Source organism: Hyla sarda, chromosome 8 (assembly GCF_029499605.1).
Source record: "Hyla sarda isolate aHylSar1 chromosome 8, aHylSar1.hap1, whole genome shotgun sequence".
Lineage (NCBI taxonomy): Eukaryota > Metazoa > Chordata > Amphibia > Anura > Hylidae > Hyla > Hyla sarda.
This window is the reverse complement of record NC_079196.1, coordinates 12,066,209-12,087,714: the sequence shown is the minus strand read 5'-3', so window position 1 is coordinate 12,087,714 and position 21,506 is coordinate 12,066,209. Positions and strand designations below refer to the sequence as shown.

Sequence of the window (21,506 nt, the reverse complement as noted above, 5' to 3'; positions counted from 1 at the left end):
TAGTCCACCCCATTATCCTATAGTCCACCCCATTATCCTATAGTCCACCCCATTATCCTATAGTCCACCCCATTATCCTATAGTCCACCCCATTATCCTATAGTCCACCCCATGGGGGAGATTTATCAAAACCTGTGCAGAGGAAAAGTTGCTGAGTTGCCCATAGCAACCAATCAGATCGCTGCTTTCATTTTGCAGAGGCCTTTTCAATAATGAAAGCAGCGATCTGATTGGTTGCTATGGGCAACTGGGCAACTTTTCCTCTGGACAGATTTTGATAAATCTCCCGCATTATCTTATAGTCCAGTACACAATCCACCCTATTATCCTACAGTCCAGTCCACCCTATTATCCTATAGTCCAGTCCACCCTATTATCCTATAGCCCACTACACAGTACACTTAGTTATCCTATAGTCCACCCCATTATCCTATACTCCACCCCGTTATCCTATACTCCACCCCGTTATCCTATACTCCACCACACAATCCACCCCATTATCCTATAGTCCACCCCATTATCCTATAGTCCACCCCATTATCCTATAGTCCACCCCATTATCCTATAGTCCACCCCATTATCCTATAGTCCACCCCATTATCCTATAGTCCAGTACACAATCCACCCCATTATCCTATAGTCCACCCCGTTATCCTATAGTCCAGTACACTCCACTATCTTATAGTCCACCCCATTATCCTATACTCCACCCCATTATCTTATAGTCCACTCCATTAGACTATAGTCCACCCCATTTTCCTAAAGTCCAGTACACGCCACTATATTATAGTCCACCCCATTATCCTATACTCCACCCCATTATCCTATACTCCACCCCATTATCCTATACTCCACCCCATTATCCTATACTCCACCCCATTATCCTATACTCCACCCCATTATCCTATACTCCACCCCATTATCCTATACTCCACCCCATTATCCTATACTCCACCCCATTATCTTATAGTCCACTCCATTAGACTATAGTCCACCCCATTATCCTAAAGTCCGCCATCTTACATCTATCCCACTCTTCCCTAAATGGTCCCCACCCCATTCCTGCATCTCACTCACCGTTGAGGAAATCTCGCTGGGTCTCCAGCACTTGGCTGATGTCCTGCACCCAGGCCTGCTTGATCTCTGAGTTGGCGGCCTGGAGGATGACCCTCTCGGAGGTGTCCCTGCTCATCAGAGCGAACTTACAGGGGTCATTGTCAATGTTTTCTTCCAAAAGGAGGTAATTCATCTGTAAGAATAGAAACAATAGGACCCTGAGAATGCAAGAGAATGTGCGGAGAGCGAGAATGATCAACGACACAAGGGAAGGGAGTAAATTCTGGGCCACAACCGCTCCGAACCACCTTGTGCTGAACCATAGTGAGGGACCATGTGGTTACCCAAAGGGAATAATGGCTAGGAATAGCTCACACCATTTGTATACATATACTATCAGAGCTAATGGTGTCAGCAGGAGAGAGAAAACAGCAATATATCCCTGGGGAGCAGCACCAAGCCAATAAGGGGGAACGCTATATTACTGGGAGGAAGCTCCATGTCCCTGTGGGGGAGCCCTATATCCCTGGGGGAAGGAGCACTATCTCCCTGGGGGAAGGAGCACTATCTCCCTGGGGGGAGGGGGGGAAGGAGCACTATCTCCCTGGGGGGAGGGGGGGAAGGAGCACTATCTCCCTGGGGGGAGGGGGGGAAGGAGCACTATCTCCCTGGGGGGAGGGGGGAGGAGCACTATCTCCCTGGGGGGAGGGGGGGAGGAGCACTATATTACTGGGAGGAAGCTCCATGTCCCTGTGGGGGAGCACTATATTACTGGGAGGAAGCTCCATGTCCCTGTGGGGGAGCACTATATTACTGGGAGGAAGCTCCATGTCCCTGTGGGGGAGCCCTATATCCCTGTGGAGGAGCTCCATGTCCCTGTGGGGGAGCCCTATCTCCCTGTGGGGGAGCACTATCTCCCTGTGGGGGAGCACTATCTCCCTGTGGGGGAGCACTATATCCCTGTGGAGGAGCACTATATCCCTGTGGAGGAGCACTATATCCCTGTGGAGGAGCACTATATCCCTGTGGAGGAGCACTATATCCCTGTGGAGGAGCACTATATCCCTGTGGAGGAGCACTATATCCCTGTGGAGGAGCACTATCTCCCTGGGGAGGAGCACTATATTACTGGGGAGGAGGAGCACTATATCCTTGGGAAGGAGCCCTGTGTTTCTGGGGAGGAGCACTATATCCCTGGGGAGGAGCACTATCTCCCTGGGGAGGAGCACTATCTCCCTGGGGAGGAGCACTATATTACTGGGGAGGAGGAGCACTATCTCCTTGGGAAGGAGCCCTGTGTTTCTGGGGAGGAGCACTATATCCCTGTGGAGGAGCACTATATCCCTGTGGAGGAGCACTATATTACTGGGGAGGAGGAGCACTATATCCCTGTGGAGGAGCACTATATTACTGGGGAGGAGGAGCACTATCTCCTTGGGAAGGAGCCCTGTGTTTCTGGGGAGGAGCACTATATCCCTGGGGAGGAGCACTATATCCCTGGGGAGGAGCACTATATTACTGGGGAGGAGGAGCACTATATTACTGGGGAGGAGGAGCACTATATTACTGGGGAGGAGGAGCACTATATTACTGGGGAGGAGGAGCACTATATTACTGGGGAGGAGGAGCACTATATTACTGGGGAGGAGGAGCACTATATTACTGGGGAGGAGGAGCACTATCTCCCTGGGGAGGAGGAGCACTATCTCCCTGGGGAGGAGGAGCACTATCTCCCTGGGGAGGAGGAGCACTATCTCCCTGGGGAGGAGGAGCACTATCTCCCTGGGGAGGAGGAGCACTATCTCCCTGGGGAGGAGGAGCACTATCTCCCTGGGGAAGGAGCACTATCTCCCTGGGGAAGGAGCACTATCTCCCTGGGGAGGAGCACTATCTCACTGGGGAGGAGCACTATCTCACTGGGGAGGAGCACTATCTCACTGGGGAGGAGGAGCACTATCTCCTTGGGAAGGAGCCCTGTGTTTCTGGGGACGAGCACTATATCCCTGTGGAGGAGCACTATCTCCTTGGGAAGGAGCCCTGTGTTTCTGGGGACGAGCACTATATCCCTGTGGAGGAGCACTATCTCCCTGTGGAGGAGCACTATCTCCCTGTTGAGGAGCACTATCTCCCTGTGGAGGAGCACTATATTACTGGGGAGGAGGAGCACTATCTCCTTGGGAAGGAGCCCTGTGTTTCTGGGGAGGAGCACTATATCCCTGGGGAGGAGCACTATATCCCTGTGGAGGAGCACTATCTCCCTGTGGAGGAGCACTATCTTACTGGGGAGGAGGAGCACTATCTCCTTGGGAAGGAGCCCTGTGTTTCTGGGGAGGAGCACTATATCCCTGTGGAGGAGCACTATATCCCTGGGGAGGAGCACTATATCCCTGGGGAGGAGCACTATATCCCTGTGGAGGAGCACTATATCCCTGTGGAGGAGCACTATATCCCTGTGGAGGAGCACTATATCCCTGTGGAGGAGCACTATCTCCCTGGGGAGGAGCACTATATCCCTGGGGAGGAGCACTATATCCCTGGGGAGGAGCACTATATTACTGGGGTGGAGGAGCACTATATTACTGGGGTGGAGGAGCACTATCTCCTTGGGAAGGAGCCCTGTGTTTCTGGGGACGAGCACTATATCCCTGGGGAGGAGCACTATCTCCCTGTGGAGGAGCACTATATTACTGGGGAGGAGGAGCACTATCTCCTTGGGAAGGAGCCCTGTGTTTCTGGGGAGGAGCACTATATCCCTGGGGAGGAGCACTATATCCCTGGGGAGGAGCACTATATCCCTGGGGAGGAGCACTATATTCCTGGGGAGGAGCACTATATCCCTGGGGAGGAGCACTATATCCCTGGGGAGGAGCACTATATCCCTGGGGAGGAGCACTATATCCCTGGGGAGGAGCACTATATCCCTGGGGAGGAGCACTATATCCCTGGGGAGGAGCACTATATCCCTGGGGAGGAGCACTATATTCCTGGGGAGGAGCACTATATCCCTGGGGGGAGGAGCCCTGTGCCTCACCTTGATGCCCCTTTTGAACATGTATCCCGGGGTGGAGGAACCTTTCCGGAGGAGTTCACTGAAGATGACGATCTGCTCGAACAGGAAAACTCTCCGCTCTTTAGGTCGAGACTGGAGACCGGATTCCTGCTCGATGACGAAGAAGGTGTCCTGCTGGAGGAGTTTCCCCTGGGCAGTCAGCTTACCCTAAGACAAGGAATGTGGCATTACAGGCTGGTATATAGATATGTGTACACACATGTACATGCAGGTGTTAGACACAGCCCTGTGCACCTGCAGTACCATGATTCCCCTATTGAGGGCAGGTTGAGGCCTTCACTACTATAATCACTGGATTGTCATTAATACCTGCAGCCACTAGGGGCACTACATGTCTCCGCTTTTAACAAACATGACCAGGTTTTTTAACAACACACTTGTAAATCAAAGTGAAAATCAATATAGTGCACATTGCGCGGCTGCTGTCAGCGAGGCTTCAATCCTCACACCCAGGAAAAGCTGCGGATGATCCCAGACAGTAAGAGGCTTTATACGAGGGAATAACATTACACAATAGTGCACACCCAGCCTGACTAACAGGGTCTGAGCACATCGCCCGCTGCCTAAATAAACCCGTCCGTCCGGTTCTGATAAACCGAAAACATCAGTGACCCCTCAATGACAGCGATAATTTCACTGATGTGTATCACATGATAGCACAGAGAAATGCGGAGTCATGGCGGGGGGAGTTTTGATGCTAATAGTTTACGTTCACTCACCTCAAATCCCTGAAGCCTCCCCAGGTTCATCATGTCGTTGCAGCGTTTCGGTACAAGGCACATTAACTCCACGGCTTTCTGCGAAAGAAAGGAGACAAAACGGAATGGGGGGGGGTCAGACGGCTCCACAGGTGTCAGCTGTTTCCCCAACTTCTTAACCGGTGTTGCAAAACTACAACTCACAGCATGCCCGCACAGCCTTCGGCTGTCCGGGCATGCTGGGGGTTGTAGTTTTGCAACAGCTGGAGGCACACTGTTCAGAAAACACTAAGCTATAGTGAATCAAAGCCTTTGGATGTCTGGGAATACTGGAAGTTGTAGTTTTGCAACAGCTGGAGGCACGATGGTTGGGAAACTCTGCACTAAAGTGAATCACAGCCGAGTTAGGATGACCAAAGTTGTAGTGCCCCAGTCCCCCATGACACCCCCCCCCCTTCCTTCTCTAACATCACGACCAACCTCAATCTCCGCACACTCCAGACCGGCCTTCTGGCTGTACTTGAGAAAGTCCTGAAACAAAAGAGAAGACAAGATGGCTGCAGCCTCCGGGTCAATGGTGACATGGAGAAGGTCCGGCGAGAAGGATTGGCGCTTACCTTCAGCAGCAGCTGGTACTTGGTGATCCGCTGGATCGGTTTAATGAGCAGGTCACTGATCGTGAACCGCTGGTTAATTTCCTGCTTTACCTCCTGCAAAAAGAGAAAGGATCTATAATATTGTATTATCCATTAAGTGACCCCCCCCCCCCCCCCAAACCTGAATACTGCACATGGAGCCTGCGGCCAATAGAACGACCCCTCCCCCCCGCCCCAAACCTGAATACTGGACATGGAGCCTGTTGGCCAATAGAATGACCCCCCCCCCCCCCAAACCTGAATACTGGACATGGAGCCTGCGGCCAATAGAATGACCCCTCCCCCCCCCCAAACCTGAATACTGGACATGGAGCCTGCGGCCAATAGAATGACCCCTCCCCCCCCCCAAACCTGAATACTGGACATGGAGCCTGCGGCCAATAGAATGACCCCTCCCGAATGATAAAGTGATAGAATCTAAACACGAGAGGTATAATCTGCCAGGTGAGAGCAGGAATGTGCAGCCAAAATATTTACCCATAAACTTCCTGATTTAGTGACAAGTTAAATGAGTCAAGTAAGTAATGCTGGTCATATTATAGACTCTCTTTAGGACGCTATTTGGAACCCTACGGTGGTGATGAGATAGGAGGTCGGGATACGAGGAAGAGGGTGTCATTCCTGTTTTTCCTCAGCATCAGTACAGGATAAGTAATGTAATGTATGTACACAGTGACCTCACCAGCAGAATAGTGAGTACAGCTCTGGAGTATAATACAGGATATAACTCAGGATCAGTACAGGATAAGTAATGTAATGTATGTACACAGTGACCCCACCAGCAGAATAGTGAGTACAGCTCTGGAGTATAATACAGGATATAACTCAGGATCAGTACGGGATAAGTAATGTAATGTATGTACACAGTGACCCCACCAGCAGAATAGTGAGTACAGCTCTGGAGTGCTGACCAATTAGTTGCGGGTGTGGTCGTGCTTCAGCTGTGCTGTGTGTCTGCTGTGTCTCCTGAGCTCCAGGGAATTACCATCTGTTCCACCTGGGGCCTGCTTCCTCCTCCCCAGGGAGGGAGTGGGTTTCCAGGCATGAGTGAGGGAGGCGAGGCCCAGGCTTCTGCTCCTCGGACTAGGCCGCAGGGGAGCAGTAGAAGCCAGCAAGCGGCCGGAACATCGGAGGATTTGGGGGTGAGGCGTTCCACCAGGAGTCGCAGCAATGCTGCTCCAACTCCCCCCACAGAGGCGAGAAGCTCCAAGGTGGGATCCTCCTTGGGAAAGCTGGGTGCTGCCAGTGGAAAGCTGGGTTCGTCCGGAAGAAGGCAGAGTGCTCACGGAGGTGAAGCCGACCTCAGTGAGGAAGGCTGGGGAGTGCTGAGGACCCGGGAGTCTATTTCCACCTATACCTCCCGGGTAAAAAGTCACCTCCGTGAGTATGAAGACGCCTGTAAGGCCATCAGGAGGCTCGGAGAGGAACTGCGGTGTGCCCGTGCCAGAGCCAAGGTATATCCTAAACGGAAAAAAACTGAGATCCAGTCAGAGATAAAAAGACTTATGGCTGACATGCAAGTTTTGGAGGAGAGGAGAGCAGCATTACTGGAGAAGAGTGGGCCATTTAAAGAAAAATTGGAAAATGAGGAGCGCTTCAGGGTGACAGAAGAAGAAAAAAATAAAAGGTTGATGGGGCTGCAACCTGAGAGCCAGGTGGATGATGCGGAGGAGATGGAGGAAGAACTACAGCCAGATCTACCTGGTGGCCTGCGGCAACAGCAGCAGGCCCCGTACAGTGGGCCCCCTGCACAGCAGCCAGCAGTATCACCTGCCGACTCAGGGGAGGACAGTGACAGCAGCTACCAGGGAGGGGCGCTAATGGCCCAGATACGTATGCTGGAATCCCCAGTGTGTCCTCAGAACCTGGTGTTTGGAGATGAGCTCCCAAATGAGGCACCTGGGGGTAAGAAGAAAAAGAAGACCAAGCCAAAGCAGCAAGAAGTGGTGAGTTACATCTACACCCCCCTCCCTGTAAATCCTGAGTCGGCCGCAGGGTCAGCTCATTGTGCAAGCCCCGTTACCCAGCCCAGCCCGTGTTCTGTGGTGGACTCGGTGCAAAGGTGCGGGGAGAGTACAGATACTAAAAGGGCGCAGAGCTCCATGCCTGTTTGCAGTAGCAGGGATGGAGCAGAGAAGGCATCGGCCGCAAGGCCGTACAGTGAGGGCGGCTCAGCGGTGGGCAGAGAGGCAGACTCCGGTGCTGTAGTTCGCTCCCCTGTGGGAGAGGGGGGTGACTCAGTGCCGGAGGTAACAAAGGGCATAACAGACACTCCTAAAAGTAAAGAAAAACGTTTATTTTGCATTGGTGCCGCTGATCCCATTGATCAGCGGCGCCATGAGAAGACTGGAGATGATGCTGATGAGGCGGAGGGCACTAATAAGAACAGGGCTGGGGCCTCCTCTAGACCGGGCAAGCATGCTGCCCGGTCCCTTAAAGGGCCAGCGGAGGTTGTCCCAGCCCCAGTGCCCCGTGATGCTGAGGCAAAACAGGGAAAAACATCATCATCATCCTCGTTTCCCGGATTTGCTATTTCTGGTCCAGCCAGTGTGAATGAGAAGGTAAATGGGGGTGCGGGGTGTATGACTGGGGAGCGGATGGAGGTTAATGTTATTGGAGAAGGTGATTTTGCTGTTGCTGTAATTGGGGGTGGTGGTGATGGGACTACAGATGAGGCTATTGGAAACAATGTTGTTGGGGGAAGTGCTAATGTTGTTATTGGGGGTGGTGGGGATGTTGTCATTGGCAGTGGTGTAGGTGTAGGGTCTGGTCCGGTTGCCCCCCCAGTGGTGACAGACCATAGGAGTTATGCCAATGTCACTGCTGGGGGAAGTAGAATATTTTCCTCGTCTCCTGACTCTAGGGACGGTTTATTGCAGCGACGTCTCCTGGAGGCTCTGAAAAAGGGGGAAAGGTCGATTAATGTAGAGGGTAGAGCAGTTGATCTGTCCTTCTGGATAGAGAGACACGGTCTCTCTGCCTTCCGAGAGGAAAGAGGGGGCGATACTGTGTGGTCCCTCCCAACAGCCGGGGCAGGTAGTAACCGTAGGAATGTGGTCCGTCTTCGGTGGCAGGGCGAAGATATGTGTCCTTCAAGGACCAAAGTGGTTGAGCTCTTGCTAAAGATGGGCTTCAAGGCAGTCGATATCTTCGCCTTGATACATCCCTACGGTGCTCCTGAATTCGATATCAGTTTTGTTCGGCCAGAGGGGCTTGAGCTTTTCTGGTCGAATTATGAATTGGTAAAGAATGAGCCCGGCTGGCGAGACTTTGCCGTACAGGCATTGTCTCGTCAAAACGAAATAAAAAAAGTGACCGTTTTGACCCGTAACGAATCACTCTCTTGTGTTGACATCATCACCTGGTTAGGACGGTATGGCGAGGTAATGGGGGTCCCGCAGAAGAACAGGGACGAGTTTGGCATCTGGTCAGGAGCCTGGACGTTTTTGGTAAAACTTAAGCGTTCAGGAAATACAGTTACCCATATTCCATCCTCTGCCTTTCTCGGCAGGGATCGTATCCAGATTTTCTACCGGGGTCAGCCGAAGCTCTGTCACAGATGTGGTGACCCCACACACTTCAGTGCAAACTGTACGGTGCAGAAATGTGCCTTGTGTGGGGGTGTAGGCCATCTTGCCGCATCTTGTGCAGAGATTAGGTGTCACCTGTGTGGTGACTTAGGTCACCCATTCAGTCGTTGTCCTCGTTCTTTCGCTAATGCGGTCTTGTCCCCAGCGGGTGAAGATCACGAGCCGGAATCTGCTGGGGAGGGGACTAGCAGGGGTGGAGGAACTGAGGGGTCAGTGAGGATCAGCAAGAGAAAGACACCAGCCCAAATAAGACGTCTTGATAAACGCCAAAGGGATAGGGTGATGGGGAAAGCCCGGGTCACCGGGACGACCTCTCATTCTGTCCCAGAGGCCAACCTTGCTGCTGAGACCCCGAGGGATGGCGAGTTGAATGAGGAGGTCAGGAGGATCCAGAATGAGGAAGGTGCCATCTCCTCAGATAGCGTGGAGGAGGATGATGGGGGATGGCAGAAGGAGACACGAAAGCGGGGTACAAGTAGAAAAAAGGGAGATTTAAGATCTTCTCCCACCCTGGTCCAGGTGCCAAAGGAAGGCAAAACTGACTCCCCTCTGGTTGGCCTTTCCAATCGATTCCGACCCCTCAGGGACATCTCCTCCTCTTCTTCGGAAGGGGAGGATGAGGGGGAGGTGGCAGAGGGGCTTCCAGGGGGCGCCGAGTCCTCTTCCCCTGGGGAGGTTATGTCCTCAGGGGAAGGGACTGGCCTAGAATCCGGAGATGAGGAAAGTAAAACGACGACTGGTGAGATGGACACTTCTATTTCTCTAAAAAGGGTGAAGAGTTCTTCTGATGTGGAGGGTGAGAAGGGGAGTGGGAAAAAGAAAGCTGTTTAACTCAATCACCCTCGATGGCGGCACCCTCTCCGTTGACGCTGGCGTCCATTAATGTCGCCAGCATTAAGTCAGATACAGCTCGTTTTGCTGCCTATGATTTTTTTGCCCATATTAATGCTGATATTTTATTTTTGCAGGAGACCAGGCTAACAGATATGTCATCTATCTACAAGGCTAAAAGAGAGTGGAGGAATGGGCCCTCCTACTGGTCTCTTGGGGCCGAGCCGTATAGCGGAGTGGCGGTCCTTTTTACCGCAGCGGTGGAATGCCGACGGGTTATCGAGTTAGAAATGGGGAGGTGCCTGATCTTAGATGTCCTCATGAGGGGACATGAACTTCGCCTTATTAACATCTACGGCCCACAGTCTAAGTGGGACCGGAAGTGTCTCTTTATGAGGATCAAGCCCTATCTTTTTACAAGTCGGCAGGTGGTCTTTGGAGGGGACTTTAATGCTGTCACGAGGCCCCAAGACAGGGGAGGTGCCAGAGACAAGCTGACTTATGATAGCGTCGCCCTTAATAGCATAGCGAGTGAGGCTCGCCTGGTGGATGTCCACATCCGGCACACCCCAGGCCACGCGGGATTCACCTATCATAGGGGTAGTTGTAGGTCTAGGATAGACAGGTTTTATTTAAAGGAGGAAGCCGTCTCTTCAGCAGTGTCTGTTGTTGAGGTGGAGTTCTCCGATCACTGTTTAATTTTGTTTTCTCTGAATGTCACAGAGACCCCCCGGATGGGCAGAGGCTATTGGAAGTTGAATTCGTCTCTCTTGGAAGAAGCGGAGATAAGACAGTCCTTTGAGGATTTTCTTCAGAGCCAGGTACCATTGCTGGGCCTTTGTAGCAGTAAGTCAGAGTGGTGGGAGATCTTCAAGGAAAGGGTTGCGAGATTCTTCCGCCAGCTCTCGGGCCTCAGAAGCCTAAACAGGTACCGCTTGTACCAGGGCCTGAGGAAGAAACTTGAGAACCTTGTCTCGACTGGAGGTAGTCGTGATGATATCTCCAGAGTGAAGTCCTTGCTGATGAAGTGCCAGTACGATAGGCACGCATCTTTGGTTTTTGAGAGGGATTACGGGAAGTACCGCTCGCCCGACCCTTACAGAAACTGCAAGATGTCAGTGAATAGTAAAGTAGTTTCAGGACTGATTGATAGTACGGGATCCTTGAAAAGGTCCAGATCAGGGATCCTGGAGGTCGTCAGATCCTTCTACTCGCACCTCTTGGGAAGGAAGGATCTAGATCGAGATAAGGTATCAGCTTTCTTGGCTGAAGCCCTCCCTGAACCAGGAGTAGACCCCTCTCTTGACGTTTTGACAGAGATGATCCGGGAAGAGGAAGTCAGGATGGCTATTGATGGGCTTGCCCTCAAGAAGTCACCCGGTCCGGATGGCTTAACATCTGAGTTCTATAAGACCTTTAAGGACACTTTGGTTCCCCTCTTGACCGCGGTTTTTAATGAGTGTCTATCCTCGGGCACTCTGCCAAAGTCAATGAGGAGGTCAGCGCTGATCATCCTGTCAAAGGGTAAAGACCCGTCCCACATTGAGAATTGGCGTCCCATAGCACTTCTCAATGCGGACAGAAAGATTCTGGCAAAAGTGCTGTTTAACCGGTTGGTGGAGTTTGCACCCCGGCTCCTTTCGGGGGCTCAGCATTGCTCTGTTCCGGGCCGCAGTACATTTAGTGCTGTACTTAGTGTCCGGGAGGCTGTGGAGCAGGGTAGGGCTGGCCACTGGAAGGGGTACTTGATGTCCTTGGATCAGGCAAAAGCGTTTGATCGGGTTAACCATGAGTACCTCTGGTCTGTCCTTCTGAGATATGGTCTGCCAGGGGGGTTTGTTGATTGGCTTAAGACCTTGTATGTAGGGGCAGAGAGTTTCCCGCTTGTTAATGGTTGGATTGGCTGCTCTTTTGAGGTTGGGTCTGGTGTCCGTCAGGGTTGTCCTTTGAGCCCTTTGCTGTACGTGTTTGCAATCGATCCTTTCCTTAGAAGAATTGATTGTGGACCGTTGGCGGGGGTGAGAATGGACCTGGTGGTGCCGGATTTGGCTCTGAGGGCGGTAGCGTATGCTGATGATGTCACCGTGTTTGTCTCCTCACAAGAGGAAGGCCAATGGGTGATGTCAGAGGTGGACCGCTACTCGGAGGCATCCGGGTCCAAGATCAATCAGGATAAGTGTGAGAGTCTCTGGCTGGGAGGGGGAGATCCTGATTTTGATCTCCCGGACGCCCTTCCAGAGCCCCAGGAATCTGCAAAAGTCCTCGGCATCGAATTTGGTCAAGGGGATTACCCCAAACAAAACTGGGAAAGCAGGCTTAAGATCGCCGCTCAGAAGGTGGATCAGTGGAAGGGTTGGTCTTTGACCCTCCGGGAAAGGGTTAACCTGATGAAAACTTTCCTGCTCCCTTTGCTGATATATCTGGGCAGTGTATGCATGTTGCCAGAACCTCTTTGGACCCGGGTCTACAGTGTGTTCTTCCAAATGTTATGGGGAAATAGACTGAACCTAGTGAAGAGGGAGGTTACTTACCGTACGAGGAGACTAGGGGGGTTGTGTATGGTCAACCCTGTGGTGTTCCTAGTGAATACCTTTCTTAAGACCAATATAGCAAACCTCTGGTCAGAGAGGGCTCCTCCGTGGGTATCCTCCTGTAGGGGATGGTTTCGGCCTTTCTTCCAGGAATGGGAGACAGGAGGGCAAGTGAAGGATCTTCGCACACCACACGGGCATCTCCCGGCTTATGCTACCCCGGTTCTGAAGGTTATTCGTCGGTGGGGTCTGGGGATGTGGGAGATTAGGACTCTGTCGAGGAAATTCCTTGACAAGAGGGTCCTGTCTTCTCATTTCCAGAGGCCATTGGCGCTCAAGGATTGCCCAAGTCGGGATCTGGAGGTGGGTTTAGAGCTTTTGAATTCTATCAGGATCCCCTTGAAGTTTTGGGACTTGACTTGGCGCTGCTTCCATGGGAAACTGTGTGTGAGGGACAATCTGAAGTGCAGGAGCTCTGATGACCGGGGATGTCCCCGCGAAGAGTGTGGAGGCATGCTGGAAAGCATGGAGCATTTTCTGCTTCATTGTCCCTTTAACACAGAGGTTTACAACAGGGTGGGCGCTTCCATTGGTTGGCCTCGGCTGGCCAGTCTCTCCTATGCGGAATGGGCCTATGGGGCATTCAGAAATCTTGGAGGCTGGGACCGGTGCACTTTATTCCTAGTCAGCTCAGTGGTCAGGTATTACACGTGGAACGCACGGTGTTTAGTGTCGACGCAGCGTAAAATCCTCCCTGTGGGTGAGGTGGTTAGGAACATTCTTGGTGACCTGGTGAAGGTGCGTTCTCTGGAGTACGAGAGGCTGGGTGCTGGCAGGGCCTCTCGTCTGTGGAGGGGCTCTGCCTTTAAAGTGCCTTAGCCTGTTGTCTCCCCCTGGTGGTGGGCTGATGCTGGCACATTAGTCTTTTTGTTTTGTGCTGTAGATATATGGTGATATAGGGCTTGCAGGCACTGAACTTGAGCTTTAGGGGTTTGTGTGATTGAAAAACCTTATTGTTGTTTGTTGTTTGGTTTGTATAGTTTGCATTATTTTGTATATATTTGTTTTGTTTGTACATTTATGTATATGTGTGTGTATATATATATATATATATATATATATATATATATTGTGTTTTTTTTCTAAGGGTTGTGTTGTGTTGGGGTTCAGTGTTAGGTTGGGTGGTGGGTAGATGGGGGGAGGGGGGTTTCTGTGTGGGACTTTTTATTAAAAAAAAAAAAAAAAAAAAAAAAAAAAAAATCCTGGACTGGTTCATGGACGTCTGTTATCATGTACTGGGGGCATGGGATGCGGGACCAGCTCAGGGCCCAAAAAAAAAACATTGTATATTCTGTTTTTCTGTTTGCGGTGTTTGTTGGTGGTTTGACATATTTATTATTTTGGGTGGGGAAATGCAACCGGACCAGTTTTTAGTTATTATTGTTGTTATTATTATTACTGTTATTATTATTATTACTGTAAGTATTATTATTATTGTAGAGTGTTTAGTAGTTGTTGTTATTATAGCGGTGTGTTTGGTGAGAATGAGGCTGGACCAGAAGATACTTGGTTGGACATTTTTGGACTAATATGGACTCATTTTTGTATATATTATACAGGTGTATGTTGTTTGTATTATTGTTATGGTGATGTTTGTTCTTTTTGTAATGTTTTATATTTTTTAATAAAAGATCTACAGGATATAACTCAGGATCAGTACAGGATAAGTAATGTAATGTATGTACACAGTGACCCCACCAGCAGAATAGTGAGTACAGCTCTGGAGTATAATACAGGATATAACTCAGGATCAGTACGGGATAAGTAATGTAATGTATGTACACAGTGACCCCACCAGCAGAATAGTGAGTACAGCTCTGGAGTATAATACAGGATATAACTCAGGATCAGTACGGGATAAGTAATGTAATGTATGTACACAGTGACCCCACCAGCAGAATAGTGAGTACAGCTCTGGGGTATAATACAGGATATAACTCAGGATCAGTACAGGATAAGTAATGTAATGTATGTACACAGTGACCTCACCAGCAGAATAGTGAGTACAGCTCTGGAGTATAATACAGGATATAACTCAGGATCAGTACAGGATAAGTAATGTAATGTATGTACACAGTGACCCCACCAGCAGAATAGTGAGTACAGCTCTGGAGTATAATACAGGATATAACTCAGGATCAGTACGGGATAAGTAATGTAATGTATGTACACAGTGACCCCACCAGCAGAATAGTGAGTACAGCTCTGGGGTATAATACAGGATATAACTCAGGATCAGTACAGGATAAGTAATGTAATGTATGTACACAGTGACCTCACCAGCAGAATACTGAGTACAGCTCTGGGGTATAATACAGGATATAACTCAGGATCAGTACAGGATAAGTAATGTAATGTATGTACACAGTGATCTCACCAGCAGAATAGTGAGTACAGCTCTGGAGTATAATACAGGATATAACTCAGGATCAGTACAGGATAAGTAATGTAATGTATGTACACAGTGACCCCACCAGCAGAATAGTGAGTACAGCTCTGGAGTATAATACAGGATATAACTCAGGATCAGTACGGGATAAGTAATGTAATGTATGTACACAGTGACCCCACCAGCAGAATAGTGAGTACAGCTCTGGAGTATAATACAGGATATAACTCAGGATCAGTACAGGATAAGTAATGTCATGTTTGTACACAGTGACCTCACCAGCAGAATAGTGAGTACAGCTCTGGAGTATAATACAGGATATAACTCAGGATCAGTACAGGATAAGTAATGTCATGTTTGTACACAGTGACCTCACCAGCAGAATAGTGAGTACAGCTCTGGAGTATAATACAGGATATAACTCGGGATCAGTACAGGATAAGTAATGTAATGTATGTACACAGTGACCTCACCAGCAGAATAGTGAGTACAGCTCTGGAGTATAATACAGGATATAACTCGGGATCAGTACAGGATAAGTAATGTAATGTATGTACACAGTGACCTCACCAGCAGAATAGTGAGTACAGCTCTGGAGTATAATACAGGATATAACTCAGGATCAGTACAGGATAAGTAATGTAATGTAGGTACACAGTGACCTCACCAGCAGAATAGTGAGTACAGCTCTGGAGTATAATACAGGATATAACTCGGGATCAGTACAGGATAAGTAATGTAATGTATGTACACAGTGACCCCACCAGCAGAATAGTGAGTACAGCTCTGGAGTATAATACAGGATATAACTCAGGATCAGTACAGGATAAGTAATGTAATGTATGTACACAGTGACCTCACCAGCAGAATAGTGAGTACAGCTCTGGAGTATAATACAGGATATAACTCAGGATCAGTACAGGATCAGTAATGTAATGTATGTACACAGTGACCTCACCAGCAGAATAGTGAGTACAGCTCTGGAGTATAATACAGGATATAACTCAGGATCAGTACAGGATAAGTAATGTAATGTATGTACACAGTGACCTCACCAGCAGAATAGTGAGTACAGCTCTGGAGTATAATGCAGGATATAACTCAGGATCAGTACAGGATAAGTAATGTAATGTATGTACACAGTGACCTCACCAGCAGAATAGTGAGTACAGCTCTGGAGTATAATACAGGATATAACTCGGGATCAGTACAGGATAAGTAATGTAATGTATGTACACAGTGACCTCACCAGCAGAATAGTGAGTACAGCTCTGGGGTATAATACAGTATATAACTCAGGATCAGTACAGGATAAGTAATGTAATGTATGTACACAGTGATCTCACCAGCAGAATAGTGAGTACAGCTCTGGAGTATAATACAGGATATAACTCAGGATCAGTACAGGATAAGTAATGTAATGTATGTACACAGTGACCTCACCAGCAGAATAGTGAGTACAGCTCTGGAGTATAATACAGGATATAACTCAGGATCAGTACAGGATAAGTAATGTAATGTATGTACACAGTGATCTCACCAGCAGAATAGTGAGTACAGCTCTGGAGTATAATACAGGATATAACTCAGGATCAGTACAGGATAAGTAATGTAATGTATGTACACAGTGACCTCACCAGCAGAATAGTGAGTACAGCTCTGGAGTATAATACAGGATATAACTCAGGATCAGTAATATATGTACAGTTACCTAGAATTATCAAATTTAAGTATTTTCATTTTACAATTTGTAACAGCAAAAATGTCAAAAAGTCCAAGGGGATGAATACTTCTGAATGGTTCTGTAAGTGGTAACATGAAGATCTAAGGTAATGTAGCTCTAGATAATAACGTGTTCAGTAATATAACTGCGCATCTTTTTTTTTACCTCAAAGAAGGAATCGTACTCAGCGACTATATATTCGGAGCGCGGTTTGTTCTGGCAGTAGACCACGTACATGTGCAGCTTCCTCTCCTGGACACACAGAGAAAACAATGAATATTAACAGTACAGTGCACCTATTATAGAGGAGATCACATGTATCCTTATACACAGGACTCTGGATGTAGCCATGACAACCAGAATGAAAACCACCATTCTTTACAGTGCAGGCTGCATCCAAAGAACCAGTGAGCAATGTACAAAGAAGGAACAAGATTAATACTGCGCAGTGACCTCTCACCTCCCATAAAGACTATCAGTGATCAATACTCATATGGTGACACCACCGAGCACACCGGGTCCAAAAGAGGAATGTACTTACGTGTTTAATGAAAAGCTGGGCCAGCCGCTCTGGCTCCGGGAGACATTTCTGCAGCTCCCCCAGAAAAAAACTAAAAGAAAAGAATTAACATTGAGAGAGAGGTCTACAGGGTTCAAGGGGTTAAAAGGCAGTAACATTCTGCAAAACATATATGGGTTTGGAGAGTGAACACAGATACTCAAGGGTTAATGATTAGAACTCTGGTCTCCTCTTTACATACAATGAAAACCATTCTCTATTGGTGCAAAATAGGAAACACGTGTTTATGTTACTCATTGACTTCTCTTATAAACTGAAGATGTTTATATCAAAAATATTCATCCCCCCAAATGGTAAAATGGTGGAAATAAATATTGGTAAATCTGTTACTGTGGAAGGAGAACAATAAAATGACAACAGATTTATGTGACGCTTAACAATCATGGCGTCATGATCAGAACCTTGTCTACTGAAGGAAACACTAAGATATGATGGTGACCCCTCTGAGGTCATGGACAAATCTCTCTCTTAGCCCCTTATCCTTACCCCTCACCTCATCCCTAATCCTTACCCCTCACCTCATCCCTAATCCTTACCCCTCATCTCATCCCTAATCCTTTACTTCTAACCTCATCCCTAATCCTTACCCCTCACCTCATCCCTAATCCTTACCCCTCATCTCATCCCTAATCCTTTACTTCTAACCTCATCCCTAATCCTTACCCCTCATCTCATCCCTAATCCTTTACTTCTAACCTCATCCCTAATCCTTACCCCTCACCTCATCCATAATCCTTACCCCTCACCTCATCCCTTATCCTTACCCCTTACCTCATCCCTAATCCTTACCCCTCACCTCATCCCTAATCCTTACCCCTCACCTCATCCCTTATCCTTACCCCTCACCTCATCTCTAATCCTTACCCCTCACCTCATCCCTAATTCTTACCCCTTACCTCATCCCTAATTCTTACCCCTCACCTCATCCCTTATCCTTACCCCTTACCTCATCCCTAATCCTTAACCCTTACCTCATCCCTAATCCTTACCCCTCACCTCATCCCTAATCCTTACCCCTCACCTCATCCCTTATCCTTACCCCTCACCTCATCCCTTATCCTTACCCCTCACCTCATCCCTAATCCTTACCCCTCACCTCATCCCTTATCCTTACCCCTCACCTCATCCTTAATCCTTACCCCTCACCTCATTCCTAATCCTTACCCCTCACCTCATCCCTAATCCTTACCCCTCACCTCATCCCTAATCCTTACCCCTCACCTCATCCCTAATCCTTACCCCTCACCTCATCCCTAATCCTTACCCCTCATCTCATCCCTTATCCTTACCCCTTACCTCATCCCTAATCCTTACCCCTCACCTCATCCCTAATCCTTACCCCTCAATTCATCCCTAATCCTTTACTTCTAACATCATCCCTAATCCTTTACTTCTAACATCATCCCTAATCCTTTACTTCTAACATCATCCCTAATCCTTACCCCTCACCTCATCCCTAATCCTTACCCCTCATCTCATCCCTTATCCTTACCCCTCACCTCATCCCTTATCCTTACCCCTCACCTCATCCCTTATCCTTACCCCTCACTTCATCCCTAATCCTTACCCCTCACCTCATCCCTAATCCTTACCCCTCACCTAATCCCTAATCCTTACCCCTCACCTCATCCCTAATCCTTACCCCTCACATCATCCCTAATCCTTACCCCTCACCTCATCCCTTATCCTTACCCCTCACCTCATCCCTAATCCTTACCCCTCATCTCATCGATTATCCTTTACCCCTCATCTCATCCCTAATCCTTACCCCTCACCTCATCCCTAATCCTTACCCCTCACCTCATCCCTAATCCTTACCCCTCACATCATCCCTAATCCTTACCCCTCACCTCATCCCTAATCCTTTACTTCTAACATCATCCCTAATCCTTACCCCTCACCTCATCCCTTATCCTTATCCCTCATCTCATCCCTAATCCTTACCCCTCACCTCATCCCTAATCCTTACCCCTCACCTAATCCCTAATCCTTACCCCTCACCTCATCCCTAATCCTTACCCCTCACTTCATCCCTAATCCTTACCCCTCACCTCATCCCTTATCCTTACCCCTCACCTCATCCCTTATCCTTACCCCTCACCTCATCCCTTATCCTTACCCCTCACCTCATCCCTTATCCTTACCTCATCCCTTATCCTTACCCCTCGCCTCATCCCTTATCCTTACCCCTCACCTCATCCCTTATCCTTACCCCTCACCTCATCCCTTATCCTTACCCCTCACCTCATCCCTTATCCTTACCCCTCACCTCATCCCTAATCCTTACCCCTCACCTCATCCCTAATCCTTACCCCTCACCTCATTCCTTAACCCTCGCCTCAACCCTTATCCTTACCCCTTACCATCATCTCACCATCCCTTCATTCTTACCCCTCCCTCATCCCTTTCCCCCACCTCATCTTATTCCCTTATCCTTACCCCTCACCATCCCTTAACCTTACCTCATCATTACTTCTTATCCTTACCCTTCACTTTAACCTAACCCCTTATCCCTACCCCTCACCATTCCTTATCTTTACCTCATCCTCATCTCTTATTCCTACCCCTTGGAGCATCCCAATCTTTTATCCCTAGCCCACATCCTCACCCCTTATATTTACCCCTCACTCCTAATCCTTTGCCTATTTCTCACCACTTACACCCCTTATACCCCTCACCTCATACCTTATCCCTTTTTCTTATTCTTTTCCCTTATCCTTACCTCTAATCCTCTTCCTCATTGCTCACCTCATCCTCACCCCTAATCCTCACCCCCCACCTATTCCACATTCCCCGGCGCCATCCTCTGCAGTTTCGCTAAGGTTCATCTGAGTTGTTACTTTGCTGACAGATAACGCCTGGCACAGGTTGTCCTCTGTGGCGCAGGGGGCAGCGGGGGATGGCTGGTGCCGCATTATTACAGACTGGCCTCCTAATGATTAGTTGTTGAAACATGAACAGTGAGGCCGGTGTCTACGGCACATCAACAAGAGAATGGAAGGTGACTGGGGCACAAAAAAAACAAAAAACATTTATTAACCTCTTCCCTTCCTCACAGGAGTTTGTGCATGGGAAGGGTGGGAAATATAGGATATAAACACACGTATAGACAGAAAGTTTTTGCACCACTGGTTAAATGCCAAGTACTGTTGGTTTTCTAGGGAAGTGTTTTCCAAACAGTGTGCCTCCAGCTGTGGCAAAACAACAACTCCCAGCAGGCTCAGACAGCCAAAGGCTTTCCGGGCATGCTGATAGTTCTAGTTTTCAACAGCTGGAGACACACTGTTTGGAAAACACTGTTTTAGAGGGAAGGAAGTCGAGCACATTATATGGGGCAGATGGTAATATTTTCCAAATATAGAATTTGACATAAGCAAAGCCCATTCCACCGCCATATACACAAACATATATACATATCTGTCATGGATGAGAAGAGCTGAACACTTACTCTTTGTGCCAGTCGTAGATCTGGTGAATGTTACCAAACACTATCTTTTCCTTCCCGTTCATGTCCTCTGACTGTCCTTTCTCTTCTATCCTGGGGATGAAGCCCTGTGCGGTGGAGACAGAGGATTTACCATAAGTACAACCAGTACATTCCTCTGACCCTGAGGTCCTGACCATGTCAGTGAATAGAGCAGTGAGCGGGGCGGCTGCACACACACTTACCTCCACCACTACACCCAGGTCCTTCACGTAGTCCCGCTCTGTCTGCACCAACTCATTTAATACAAACCTATAGAACAAAGCAGAGGGAGAGAATAAATGTATGGGCAGGTGGATCAGGAAACAGGCAGGATGCATTAGAGGAAGTCTATCAGGACATGGGCAGGATGTAATGGAGGAAGTGGATCAGGACATGGGCAGGATGTAATGGAGGAAGTGGATCAGGACATGGGCGGGATGTAATGGAGGAAGTGGATCAGGACATGGGCAGGATGTAATGGAGGAAGTGGATCAGGACATGGGCAGGATGGATTGGAGGAAGTGGATTAGGAAATAGGTAGGATGTATTGGAAGAAGTGGATTAGGACATGGGCAGGATGCATTAGAGGAAGTCTATCAGGACATGTGCAGGATGTATTGGAGGAAGTGGATCAGGACATGGGCAGGATGCATTAGAGGAAGTGGATCAGGACATGGGCAGGATGCATTAGAGGAAGTCTATCAGGACATGGGCAGGATGCATTAGAGGAAGTGGATCAGGACATGGGCAGGATGTATTGGAGAAAGTGGATTAGGAAATAGGTAGGATGTATTGGAGGAAGTGGATTAGGAAATAGGTAGGATGTATTGGAGGAAGTTGATTAGGACATGGGCAG

The 21,506-nt window shown here is 48.7% G+C and overlaps 1 protein-coding gene across 8 annotated transcripts in view; it reads right to left on the bottom strand.

Annotated features, from left to right (window-relative positions):
- Positions 1-21,506, bottom strand: part of KALRN (kalirin RhoGEF kinase) — a 353,691-nt gene that overhangs the window by 33,096 nt on the left and 299,089 nt on the right. For all 8 annotated transcript variants that reach the window (XM_056535719.1, XM_056535720.1, XM_056535723.1 and 5 more), the window contains 9 exons: positions 20,854-20,920; positions 20,633-20,736; positions 17,146-17,215; positions 16,770-16,856; positions 5,442-5,534; positions 5,305-5,355; positions 4,846-4,923; positions 4,088-4,273; positions 1,078-1,249 (listed from right to left, as the gene is read on the bottom strand). In XM_056535719.1, the coding sequence (XP_056391694.1) occupies positions 1,078-1,249; positions 4,088-4,273; positions 4,846-4,923; positions 5,305-5,355; positions 5,442-5,534; positions 16,770-16,856; positions 17,146-17,215; positions 20,633-20,736; positions 20,854-20,920 (908 nt within the window). The remainder of the gene's footprint in view (positions 1-1,077; positions 1,250-4,087; positions 4,274-4,845; positions 4,924-5,304; positions 5,356-5,441; positions 5,535-16,769; positions 16,857-17,145; positions 17,216-20,632; positions 20,737-20,853; positions 20,921-21,506) is intronic.